At 36.9% G+C, this 13142-nt stretch overlaps 1 protein-coding gene across 1 annotated transcript in view; it reads left to right on the top strand.

Moving 5' to 3' along the window:
• The window catches only part of epb41l4b (erythrocyte membrane protein band 4.1 like 4B), a 36473-nt gene extending 23461 nt beyond the window's left edge, over nucleotides 1-13012 (top strand). Inside the window, exons 17-23 of the mRNA XM_067448637.1 lie at nucleotides 2609-2718; nucleotides 2816-2899; nucleotides 6711-6775; nucleotides 6879-6974; nucleotides 7062-7185; nucleotides 10902-10996; nucleotides 11147-13012. Coding sequence (XP_067304738.1) covers nucleotides 2609-2718; nucleotides 2816-2899; nucleotides 6711-6775; nucleotides 6879-6974; nucleotides 7062-7185; nucleotides 10902-10996; nucleotides 11147-11210 — 638 coding nt within the window. The 3' untranslated portion in view covers nucleotides 11211-13012. The remainder of the gene's footprint in view (nucleotides 1-2608; nucleotides 2719-2815; nucleotides 2900-6710; nucleotides 6776-6878; nucleotides 6975-7061; nucleotides 7186-10901; nucleotides 10997-11146) is intronic.
• The last annotated feature ends 130 nt before the right edge of the window (nucleotides 13013-13142 follow it).

Here is a 13142-nt window from a genome sequence, read left to right as displayed (position 1 = left end):
ACCCTTCTGCCAAATAACTTATTGCTGCAATGTTACTGTTTACCTATTTTTTACAGTCTATGCTGTTTACACTAAAGTACTTCAACAGCGTTAGGAGACTGGCACAGACTAGAGGAGATTGTTGAATGAAGTCATTCATTTTTGTTTGTTTTTTTGCGCACAAATTATTCTTGTAGCGTCTAAAAAGGAATTGAACCTGTAGTCACATGGACTATTTTAATGATGTCTTTACTGCATTTCTGGACCTTGTAAGTGTTAAATAAATTGCTGTCTAAGTGGGGTCAGTAAGCGTTCAGATTTTATCAAAACTATTTTAATTTGTGTTCTGAAGATGAACGAAAGGTCTTGTGGGTTTGGAACGACACGAGGGTGAGTAATTAATGACAAAAGTTACATTTTTGGGTGAACTAACCCTTTAAATAAATCAGTGTTTGAACAAGTCTATTAAGTAAATGATTCAGTGAGTCACTTCTCTTGTTGGTGTATCGATTTAACCTTCAGACACTGACAGTCTGGAATTAGTGCATTTGAGCATTTAAAGGGGCAGATTATATTTGCAGATTATAATATAGTATGCTGTAATATAGTTATTGTTATAATTTATATTAGTAGTTGAATATTTGACCTTTTTCGTTACTTTCAAATACGTCATTTTGTGAACGCCCAAAGCCCATCATTTCCATACATACCATCCAAATCTCCTGCAGACTCTCTGCTTGAAGTTCCCTTCCACCTACAAGGTTTTATCTCAAGAATATATACAATTCTTTTGGCTTCGAAAAGTGTAGGAACGGACAAGATTAAAAGTGGCTGGGAGAAAGAGCTTGGGACAGTATTCTCTGAGGAATTCTGGAGAAGTGCCCTAAGTAGAGTGAACGGTAGCACCTCTTGTGCCCGATTGAATCTAATACAGTTCAAGGTTCTGCACCGCATCCACCTAAGCAGAACACGGATTGCTTCGTTCAATCCTTCTTTCGACAAGACCTGTATAAGATGTCACAATGGAGAAGCAGATCTGACTCATATGTTCTGGACATGCCCCCAACTTACTATCTACTGGTCAACCATATTCGACACACTTTCCAAAATATGTGAAACACAACTGAAGCCATGTGCTGAATTTGCTATTTTTGGCGCTCCAGATGATGAAACAAGTCTGACCCAAAGACAACTAAACATTCTTGCCTTTGCATCCCTATTGGCTCGCAGACGGATTCTTTTGCATTGGAAATCTGTAAAGCCACCTAAAGCATCTCAGTGGCTTCAGGATTTGATGTTATACCTACACTTGGAAAAGATTAAATATTCAATTAGAGGTTCTCATAAATTCTCTCATGTCTGGCAACCATTACTATCATATTTCTCATCCATAAATGTGCTTCCTGAGGAATAACGATATTTAAATGTAAACTGTAAACCTTTCTTTTTCATACATCTCTATTTGCTGGTTCCATGGTGTTAGATGCTCGGTACCTGTGTAAATAGGCATGGTGTATGTAACTCAAGGATGCACCACTGTTACACCTTTTGATTGTGGTATCCAACTATCTATTTATTATTATTTTGATTTTATTTACTTTTTTTATTTGTACTATTATTATTATTTTTTTTTTATTATATATATATATATTTTTTTTTTATTATTATTATTATTTTTTTTTGGTTGTTGTTGTTGTATTTAACCATTTGTAACTGTTTAATCATTATGTAAGGCAATTTGTTTAGGGATGGTTGGGGAGGGTGGGGAAAAAATGTAAAAATACAGTTCCTGTACAAGTAACAGCTTTTGCCTTTGGAATAAAATATATTTACAAAAAAGTAGTTGAATATTAAATTGCGTGGATGAAAACAGTTGAGTTTACCCAAAAATGAAAATTCCATTATTATTTTATCACCCTCTAGTTGTTCCAAGCCTGTATGAGTTTATTTTCTTCTGCTGAGCACAAAAGAAGATATTTTGACGAACTATACCTGTAACCAAACAGTTGACTATGGAATACTATGAAAATGGGTATTCAGCAGAAAGAAAGTCATACAGGTTTAGAACAACTTGAAGGTGAGTAAATGATGACAGATTTTTCTTTTTTTTTAAATTGAACTATCAGTTTAAGGTCCATTTACACAGAGAATACATTGTATGTTGTCTGCTGCGTTAAATCCTCAAGCTCTTTAAAGACGGCATTCACACAAAGGGCGGTAACTATAACTCATTTTTCATTGTCTAGTTTCACATACAAGGATAAAGCCTATAGTCCTAGACTAAAATGCATGTTTGAGCTGTCTTAACTGAAAGCAACTTGAACTGAAATATCTTAAAACATGTCAGTGCCATTATTTTGTCTCAAGATGTAATGTTTTTTCTAAGACTGCCATGTTTATAAAAGATACTTAAATGGTCTAATTTAACCAAGGCCTAATTCTAATCCTGAAACTAGGCCAATAAATTCAATAATTGTGAGTAGGGAAGTCCACACCACGTATACTTTTACACAGAGAAAATATATGGGATCACTCTTTAGGATGTTTTTTTTTTCCAAGCTGAGAAAAAAACAAAAAACAAAACTTGTAAAAATCATAACATGTATGCTGATGTCTTTGTTTACATCAGAAGCCTGGGTTGTGTCTCCTGGGCTCTCGGATGAGTTGGATCGAGCTCTGCAGAACCAGCTAGAAACAGAACCTGCAGCCTGGCCGGCCCTTCACATCAACATAGACATGGTCAGTTATGGAGATCACAGCCTCCTGGAACACAGAAACATTTATAACGCTGTCTTATGTCATATGAATAAGTATTTCATTCTCTCTGTAACTACAGGCAGAGGAAAAACCACTTTCAGAGAAAAGTCTTCCTTCCTCTCCTGCAGTTTTACAGGAACAGCTAAAAAGCAACATCTCTAAAGTAAGCGCTCACACTGAGAGACTGCATGACACAGACACTCTGTTCATAAAAGTTGATGCATAATGTATTTATACACTATATCTTAATGCATGTACCTGTAAAAACAGCTAATTCAAGCTAAAGGTGGTTTAAAATTAAAATTTACTCCTGTTTTGGGATGTAACTTCATTTTCAGAAATGTTGGGTCATTTTGTAAAATCAAGATGATTTGATTTATTAATTCTCTTGAACCTTAATTTAACTGACAAAATTACAAAAAAAGATTTCCAATGTTTTTAATGAAAAACTTCGTTGTATTTTGTAAATATACACAAAAGCAACAGACTCCAAAAAAGTTAGAAGGTGAAATACATTTTAGAATAGCAATTTTAACAGTCCCCATTAAGCAGTTGAACTGGTATAATAGTACCATCCACCAAAGGCTCAGTCTTTGCAAGCAAAGACTCACCACTTGGCTCACCACTTTGTGTCAAATCTCAAGAGAAAATTGTCAAACAATTAAAAACAAATCACATTTCTCAGTGCACGGTTGCAAAGAATTGAGGTCTTTCTTCATCTACCATACATAATGTTGTGAAAAGATTCAGGGATTCCATAAAAATCTCAAGGCTGTGTAGGGCAAGGTAGTAAACCACAGTTGAATGTGAATGATCTAGCCCTGAGATGGCACTGCATGATAAGCTCTTACTGTGTAAAATATAGCCACATGGCCTCTGGAGTACTTTGGAAAACCGTTGTCACTTATCTCAGTCTGCATGCAACTTGAATCTTTGTTACCCATTTCAGTGTGTTTTTTGGAAACATTAGCATCAAGTTTTTAGTCCAAAAGATTAAGGAGACAGGTGCAAAAGCAAACATCTGTCATGGGTGCACCAGTGGGCTTGCTTTATTTCCATATTTGTGAAGGTACTAGGGCTGGGCGATATGACGATATTATCATATATCGACGATGTCTCGCAAATATGTCGATATCGATAACAGTCAGTGTTATCAGACGATAATCGACATCATAAAAATGACGACTGATAAACTCACAGGACATTGCTGCCAAATACATTATAAATAGTAGTTACCATACACACACACCTTTTAAGTGTTTTTGATGCATAACTACATGTGTTAAAGCAAAACATTGAATTATGGATAAGACGTTGGTTGTGTTTTCATTATACACGCGCAAAGAGAAGCACATTGGCTTGGCTAAATGTTTTAAAACGCTCTAAAAATATTATTTCCTATTAGGCTAAATTATAAATATAATAGCCTATTAATAATACAAACATTAATCAAACATGGAAACCTGGAAAACATTTAAAATAGCCTACTTACGCTTAAAATAAAACGAGAGAGAAACCTTTGGGGGAAAAAATAGCTCAACGGGAAAAAAAATAGCTCAACCTTAAACGGTTGAAAATGTCTATAAAACCTAACCATAGGCCTGTATTTTAAATACTATAAAATAAAGGTGTTAGAATAAAATTATTATAATATAAAAAATGAAAGAAAAATATATCAAAGTGAAGTAAAAATGCGCGTTAAACTCACAGCTCGTGCAGTGAAGGAGCGCAGTAGTCTGAACAGAAACGCATGAGCTGCTCGCGTCAACACTGCACTTTGCTTAATAAAATATTTTCGTTTCGAATGGTTTCGTTTAAAAGTGGACATTTTAAGCTTTCTATGCGCATATGTCTGTGAGGCAAGTAGCTGCTGCGTTTCGGTTTATTTATGAGACACGCGCTCCAGTTCATTAGAAATTAAAGCGATCACTCCGGCGACTTCGACACATGTCTTCCATTTGCATATTATTTATTAAACCCAGGCAATTGGCCAAAGAAACCTTTATTAAAATTAAGATACAATTTAAACAAAACGAAAGAATGCTTTCTACAAAACAAAACTTAATATTAAACTAAATATAACCACCAAAAGCATTTCTGACTCACTTGCATCTTTGCACTTATCATAATCAGATGAAATTGTGAAAAATACTATTATAATAGGCCTATTCAAAAATAATATGCAAAAAGAAAGAAGACAAATATTGTTTAATGGCTACAACAAAGTGAGCAACAGATAAATGTCTGAGCTGGATTTAATTATTTTACAGGTGAGCGGTTCATGAGCGCGCGCCTGCGGATTATTGAGCCGAGTCAAGCCAAATCAGCTTTATTTATTATACTAGTTCTTTTACAATGACGATTGTTTTAAAACAGCTTCACAGTGTTAAACAGGACAATATTACAGCAAAATTTGATTTCCAGTCATTCTGGGAAAACAGTGATGTTATCAGCTTATTTCGTTAATTTTAGTTTTAACATGAGTCACACCGGTCCGCTTCGCTCATTACAGGCTCGTTCTCATAATTACAGTTAATGTGCCGGGCCGGGCAAGGCTCAGACACAACGAGCACAAGCTCCGGTAGGGTCGGGCTTGATTTTTTGAGCACGATCTAAGCTCTAATTGACATTTAATGTGTCATTTCTGCTCGACCACATATCCGTCGTCTTTGAGAAGCGGCTGCAGAGCGGAAACGAGGCCGCTACTGCTGGGTATAGTGCACGTGAATATGGCTGCGGAGGGTTCACTTTCTTTCTTCTTTTTTTGCACAGCCTGCAGATAGCCTCTGTTGGATCCACTGGTTCACCATTTGCATTTGGTTTAAATCCATAATACTGCCAAATTACTGATGTACATCTTTTCTTGGATATTAAGCGTTGTCCTCCATTTTATGCCTGGAAAATTTAGTGGCGCAGGGGAGTGGGCGGGATCAGTGCGGAGTAGATGATATTATCGGATATCGCGATGTTTTTGAAGGCGATTATCGCCCCCAAAAAATTAACATATCGCCCAGCCCTAGAAGGTACTATTGACTTGGAGGCATATATTAGGATTGTACAAAGGCAAATACTGCCATCAAGATGACTTCTTTCTTGGTAATCAAGACAATGCCAGGCCTCTTTCTGCGTGTGCTACAACAGTCTGGTTTCATAGAAACTCTACACCGTAAAAGGGATGTGCTTGACTGCCTGTCTGCAGTCCAGATCTGTCTCCTTTTGTAAATGTATGGCCCATCATAAAAAGACAACCTTGCACTGTTAAATATCTCTTATATCAGGCGGAACTGGGCAATAAAGTGTGTTGTAGCCTTCAAAATTTGTTTATATTTACAAAATATGATTTAGTTGGTCAGTAAAACCATTGCAAATCTTTTGTCAGTTAAATAATGGTTCAAGAGAATTAAAAAAAATCACAGATTCCTGAATTTATGACATTTTGCAAAAAAATGGATGGAAAATGGTTGATTGGATGGAGACTGATCTGAATACGAGTTTGTGGGCAATTGAAAGAAAACTAAACTATTACTCTGGCATGCGTCATTGAATTTCACATGAAGATCGAGTTATGATTTTAACTCATTTTGATTAAACAACAAAAGATCTCAATTGTGAAGATCACAATCAGATCTATAACACACATTTACAATATTTTCATGTCATGCAGACTTAAATAGCTAACCAGCTCAATTAAGTTTGCTTATCTAACTTGCCTAATCTACCAACCTAATAAGGTTGACCAAGATGATCCACGAGACTGACCTTAGCCATATAACTTAACCATTTTAGATCAAGGAACCACATAAAGCCACCTTAAGCTGTTTTTATCTGGATTTAAAAAAAAAAATCAGTATGGATAACTGTACAACTATACATAGGGTGACTAATAAAGCACAACTATTGAGTTACACAATGAGGGCATGTGACAGTAGCAGTGAGATGATGCATAGCATGTGTTCTACTCTCTCTTACTGTAGCGAGCCACCCAAAGTGATAGTGGAACCTCAAAAGGGAACTCCTCAAGTGGAGACCAAACTGACAGGTGAGGTACTAACTCTGAAACCTGGTAAATGTCTCAGTTGGCTTTCAAGCACCAGAAGCCATTAAGCGTTTTTATATTCACTGACTTCGGCTTCTTATTTCAGGTATCCAAGCTCTTCACAGGATTCAGGTTCAAGCAGTCTGAACATAGAGAAGCCAAGAGTGGACCGGCGCAAACGCCTCGTCAGACAGTTCAGCTTGTGAGTCACTAGGCATTATTTTTTTCTTCTGGCGCCTTTTAGATTTAACAATGAGAACTCTCTGGAATTATTTCATTTGTCCTATAGTAACCATAGTGATGAAGATGACCTCCCTGAGGCGCTTGCAGCCATCTCCTCCCAGTGCAGTATGGTAAAATCCTCATCAAACAGCTCCTTGGACAAACAGGTTCAGCCACCCATATATCCACCGGTAAGACTTAGTATTCCTTCTCCTTCAAAATGCAATCAGATTTTTGTGTATGTGTGTGAACTGTCCTTTGATGACAGTAGGCCAATTCTTAAACATTATTTCACACAGAGTTGTACATGTTTGTATAGCCTACAGGGTAAAATTGGTGCTGGAAAATTGTCAGTTCATATTGTCACATATACATCAATGTATCTGCCAAACCAAAACACTGTCCATCTTTATTTAGCGAGTGAATTTGATAAAATGAAATAAACACTTTTTAAAGTCAGTTAGCTTAAGCATAATGCTTCCGTCTTTAGTCATTTGTACACTTGTAGCGATGGCCCATATTCGCCTTCAACTGCACACTCTGACTCCTTAACTACCCACAGAAAGTTTTAACATAAGATTAGGTACAGTCATGTTTAACTTAGTCACTATGAAATCAAAATAGACAGACTGATGCGGGTATATAACTTAGTTGTCCAAAACATGGAAATGAACAGTGACCACAAGCTCAAGACACTTTCACATTTTATTCTACAGCATAAAATACATCAGTATTACCCCACAAGTGATTTTTTTAAAATGTAACGTGTCTTGAAAAAGGTTGTTGCTAACAAGTGGCTAAATGGGATCACAGAGGCAGTCGTTGAGATTTAAAGTCATCACATCGAACAAGAAAAAAAAAGTCAGCTTTTACAGCCTCATATTGCTTATAATTGGGCTCATAAAATATTCTGTCTTAAATGTTCTGGGAAAATGTTTTTAGATAAACACTGAGAGCTGTCGGAAGCTAGTGATGATGATGTTGAATTTGTGGGACCGTGGTATAGTCCGTTTATACCCTACCTTCCTTTTTACTTCTAACAACTGCATTTAGGCTTTAAAATTCATAAAAGTTGTGTTCATCTGTAAAATTTATCTTGATGGATAAAAAGTGTAAGAATCATAAACTTTTGTTGATCACAGAGCTTGTTTTTTGTGATAATCCAAAAGCTCCAAAATCCAAAAATCCTACTGTCGAGGGAACCAGTGTGATGCTAACTGCCGGTTGGCCTACAAAGTGATGTACCTGCACCACTCCTTTCTTATTTTTAAGTTATTATATTATTTTATATTGTATAATTGTAAATTATTTGCAACCCTGATTCAAAAAAAGTTGGGACACTGTACAAATTGACAATAAAAAAAAGAATCCAATGATGTGTTTCAAATTTCAATATTTTATTCAGAATATAACATAGATAACTATGAAACTTAGAAAATGTATAATTTTAAGGGAAAAAGTAAGTTGATTTTAAATTTGATGGTATCAACACATCTCAAAAAGTTGGGACAACAAGACCATGTTTACCACTGTGTGGCATCCCCTCTTCTTTTTATGACAGTCTGCAAGCTTCTGGGGACTGAGGAGACAAGTTGCATTCTTGTCTAATACGTTTTCAAGTTTCTCAACTGTCTTAGGTCATCTTTGTCACATCTTCCTCTTTATGATGCGCCAAATGTTTTCTATGGGTGAATGCTGGCCATTTCAGTTCTCGGAACCTTCTTCTACGCAGCCATGATGTTGTAATTAATGCAGTATGTGTTCTGGCATTGTCATGTTAGAAAATCCAAGGTCTTCCCTGAGAGAGACGACGGGAGCATATGTTGTTCTAGAACTTGTATATAACTTTCAACATTGATGGTGCCTTTCCAGATGTGTAAGCTGCCCATGCCGCACACATTCATGCAGACCTATACTATCAGAGATGTAGGCTTCTGAACTGAGCGCTGATAATAACTTGGGTTGTCCTTGTCCTCTTCAGTCCAGATGACATGGTGTCCCAGTTTTCCAAAAAAAAACTTTTGATTTGTCTGACCACAGAACAGTTTTCCCCTTTGCTACAGTCCTGTTTAAATAAGCCTTGGCCCAGAGAAAACGCCTGCGCTTCTGGATAAATTTAAGATATGACTTATTTTTTGACCTATAGAATTTTAGCAGACAACGGCGAATGGCACGGTGGATTGTGTTCACCAACAATGTTTTCTGGAAGTATTCCTGAGCCCATGTTGTGATTTCTATTACAGTAGCATTCCTGTATGTGATGCAATGCCATCTAACACCCTGAAGTTCAAGGGCATGCAGTATGGTTTTCCTGGCTTAACCCTTGCATGCAGAGATTGTTCCAGATTCTCTGATTTTTTGACATAGACATAATCAAAAATCCCTAAAAATCCCCCCCAAAAAATCCAAAAAAATCCCTGTAGATGATGATAACTTCAAACTCTTTGCAAGTTTTCTTTGAGAAACTCCTCTCTGATATTGCTCCACTATTTTTCACTGCAGCATTTGGGGGAATTGCTGATCCTCTGCCCATCTTGACTTCTGAGAGACAATACTAGCCTAGAAATCTAGACGCACCCTAACGGCAACAAATCTAATCTGCCGCGAATGTCGTCTAACAACTCTCAATACACTTCTGAGCTGTAAAAGCCAAACTCTGGTTGGGCCAATCACATCGTGTATAGAGTCGGTGGGCGGGGCGTAACAAAATGACGGCCGAGTAGTGCTTGCGTGCTTCTAGTAAACACAGAAACTGGCGAACGGCGGCGATCTTTCGAATCAGCTTTGACCGCGACTCTGGAAGACTTGGAGTTAAGCTTTTCTCTGAGAAAAGAACAAAGAACGGCACTGAAGTCATTCTTAAAAAGGGAAGATGTGTTCAGAATTTGGCCGACCGGATACGGCGAAAGTTTAATCTATCAACTAGCTCTGTTTCACCTTTGTTGCTCTGGTTGGTGTAGCGCTATCCTATCGCGTGCAGAGGGAGTTTGAAAGACAACCGTTTATCCCGACCCTTGGATTGAGCCCTGTCTATGGGGAGTTTCCAGACCAAACATCTTGATGTGGGTCTGGCTTGACAGGCTAAGACAATACCACTCTGAGAGGGTCTTTTTATTCCCAGTCATGTTGCCAATTGACCTAATAAGTTGCAAAATGGTCCTCCAGCTGTTCCTTATATGTACATTTAACTTTTCCGGCCTCTTATTGCTACCTGTCACCACTTTTTTGTTTTTTTCTCTCCTCTCCTCTCCTCTCCTCTCCTCTCCTCTCCTCTCCTCTCCTCTCCTCTCCTCTCCTCTCCTCTCCTCTCCTCTCCTCTCCTCTCCTCTCCTCTCCTCTCCTCTCCTCTCCTCTCCTCTCCTCTCATGTTTACTTTCATGAGGTCAGGACAACCTCTCACATCAGATCACAGTAACAGCAAACCACAACAATCCAATGATCCAATCATATTTGAAGAACAAAATCATGTTCCGCTCTACATTTTTAGCTAGTTCAAAATGGGATATACGTAGTTTTGGGATATACGTTGATATTGCAAACTGCTATCATATTATTTTATTAAGATAATCATAAACGCACTGGTGGTTTGTAGAACAAATAGTTTTACTGCTTTGATAACTACTTTGCTCTTCTAGTTACTCACCTATAGCGGTTAATCAATTGGAAGTCTCTTCACAGGAATTAGCTTATTTTGTGTTGAAAAAAAGATGGATACTGTATGTTTTAAAACATACAAAATACTAATAAAATGCAACCACTGTTTCTGATATGAATCTACTGATAGGCAGTAAAAGTTTTGTTTGGTTCGTTGGCAAAGTTCTATCACAATTTAAATCCCAATTTAAGCCCTGCAGATACTGTAGGTGACCATATAAAGACATTGTTTTTTTCTTTCTTTTCTCCACAGCAGAAGGATACTCCATGTTTGGAGCGTGACAACTCCCCCCTGTTTTTCCCCAGTCCAGTACCTCACCTGCTACCATATGCGACACATACAGAAAGGTAACATACACACACAACAGGCTCTTTTTGATTATTCATATCTTAATTTTTTTATGCATGTTTGTCCATTTTCCTTTCCATCTGTTGCTGTTTTCTCTGATTGTTCCCATCCTTCTTTCTGTTAATGTGTTTGTCTTTGTATGTGTAAAGCTCTGAAGACCTGCGGATGGAGAGAGAGAAACTGCTGAGGGCTCTGTTAATGACAGAACTATGAGACCACACACACAACACATCTACTTACAGACAACAAATACTAGACTGAAAAGAGAGCCCTTAACTCAATGCACTAATTTATTTCACTGTTACACAGTAAACAGACCTAAAAAACCTCTATGCTATAAGAGCTATTTTAGCATTTTGCTAATACCACACAGCTGGGTTTTCAGAAACATTTGTTTGCTTGTTCTGTTCATAGCATGGCATCTGCATTGGCGCTGTATAAACTGACATAATGACTGGTTAACTTTGAATAATTCTTATCACTTATTTTTCTCAATATTTTATAATCTGTCAATGGTTTCCTGAAGGGCAGAGTTAATTTAAACGCCTCCGGCTTCGCTTAAAGCTGTCAATGTATAGGCCTACTGTAATTGGCTTTGTTCTGAATAGCATACTACTATACTAAACATACTCCGTATCTCTGTAGTATGCTGTATACATACTGTGCACAGTATGCAAAATACCTGGATGACCTTCCACAGGCTGTGTCCGAAATCACACACTCTCTTGATTAGGTACTTATTTTGAATAAGTAATTATTTTATCACCATTAAAAAAGTATGTTCTATGTAGTATGCTTATGTGTAGTATGAATGTAATCTGGACATACTACATTTGGCATGTTATCTTTGTCATGCGACCTACCAGCATCAGTTACGTTGCTTCTCTGCCATTTACAAATCCTCTCCTGTGGCCTCATGGAATAGTAAAGTGTCCATTGTATGCAAACTTCAAACTCGCCTGAAGAAGTAGGTCATCTTGGTACATTTTGCCTACTCTGAGTACTGTGAATTCAGACACACTTCTCTTGTTGCATAGCCTACAGTTTTTTTGCCTACTATATAGTAGGAAAGTAAGTGATTTCGGATGCAGCCACAGTGTGCGGGAGAGCACAGTGCCTGGGTCACTATATCCCACAACACAATGCATTTTTAAATGCGACTTGTGAACAGCTGCAATTTTTTAATCTATTTTAAATCACTGTTTAATTAACCAGCCCAAAACACATTTTTATATTTAAACGCCTTTTTACACAAAATGTTTTTTTTTAAAGTGTAAAAAAGAGAGGACACTTAGTCAACATTTTTAAATTGGATTAAATTAACTTATTTGTGATATAATTAGCGCCACTTAACCTGAAAGCATAATGAGGTCATGTAACCAAACTAGGTTTAAAACGTGCCCTTATATATTGTACTGCATCAGATACTATTTTTAGACAGTGTATATATAGTGTGTACTGCGCAGCATGCAGTTAATAGTATGCTAGTTGGTATTCTATTCTGAACATGTGCTTTAATGTCATGCAAAGTTAAAGGTTTCTAATATATATATTTTGTGGGAAATTGTACTGCTATCCCTATTATACATTTCATATGAAACTGCAGTTTTATAAAATAATATCCTTTCTCTCTTTTAATATTAAAAACAAGGAAGATATTTCCGGAAGTGCGGACGAGGAGAACAAGCATTGATGATCACGTTGCCCACTAGAGGGCATTAAATACACATTTCAGGTTTGCCTTTGAGAAGTAGAGCAGGAGCAACAAACAAAATGTAAACTTTTTATTTTCTTGTATACAACTTGATTCTCATAAGGGAGAGCAACTCCAGTGTTAATATTTTGATATGACCACACTGGAAAAAATTATATTTCATGTAGCTCAATCACTTTTTTAGGTGTGAAATGTAAATACAAACGTGAGCCAGTTACTCAATCCCTCTGAAATATTGTTACATTTACTTTATTTTAAGTTATTATAAAATATCTAAATAAAATAATACTTTCTCCAAACAGCCAAATTCTTGATTTCTTTTTTCTACTTATGTTAAGAATTACAAATATGGTAACATGAGTTAGTAGTGCTTCTGCTTTAACTACTGCCTGTTGGCATGTTTGGGTACTAGTACAAATAAATCACACTGA

Source organism: Pseudorasbora parva, chromosome 7 (genome assembly GCF_024679245.1).
Source record: "Pseudorasbora parva isolate DD20220531a chromosome 7, ASM2467924v1, whole genome shotgun sequence".
Classification (NCBI taxonomy): Eukaryota; Metazoa; Chordata; class Actinopteri; order Cypriniformes; family Gobionidae; genus Pseudorasbora; species Pseudorasbora parva.
This window is presented reverse-complemented; position numbering and strand designations above follow the sequence as displayed.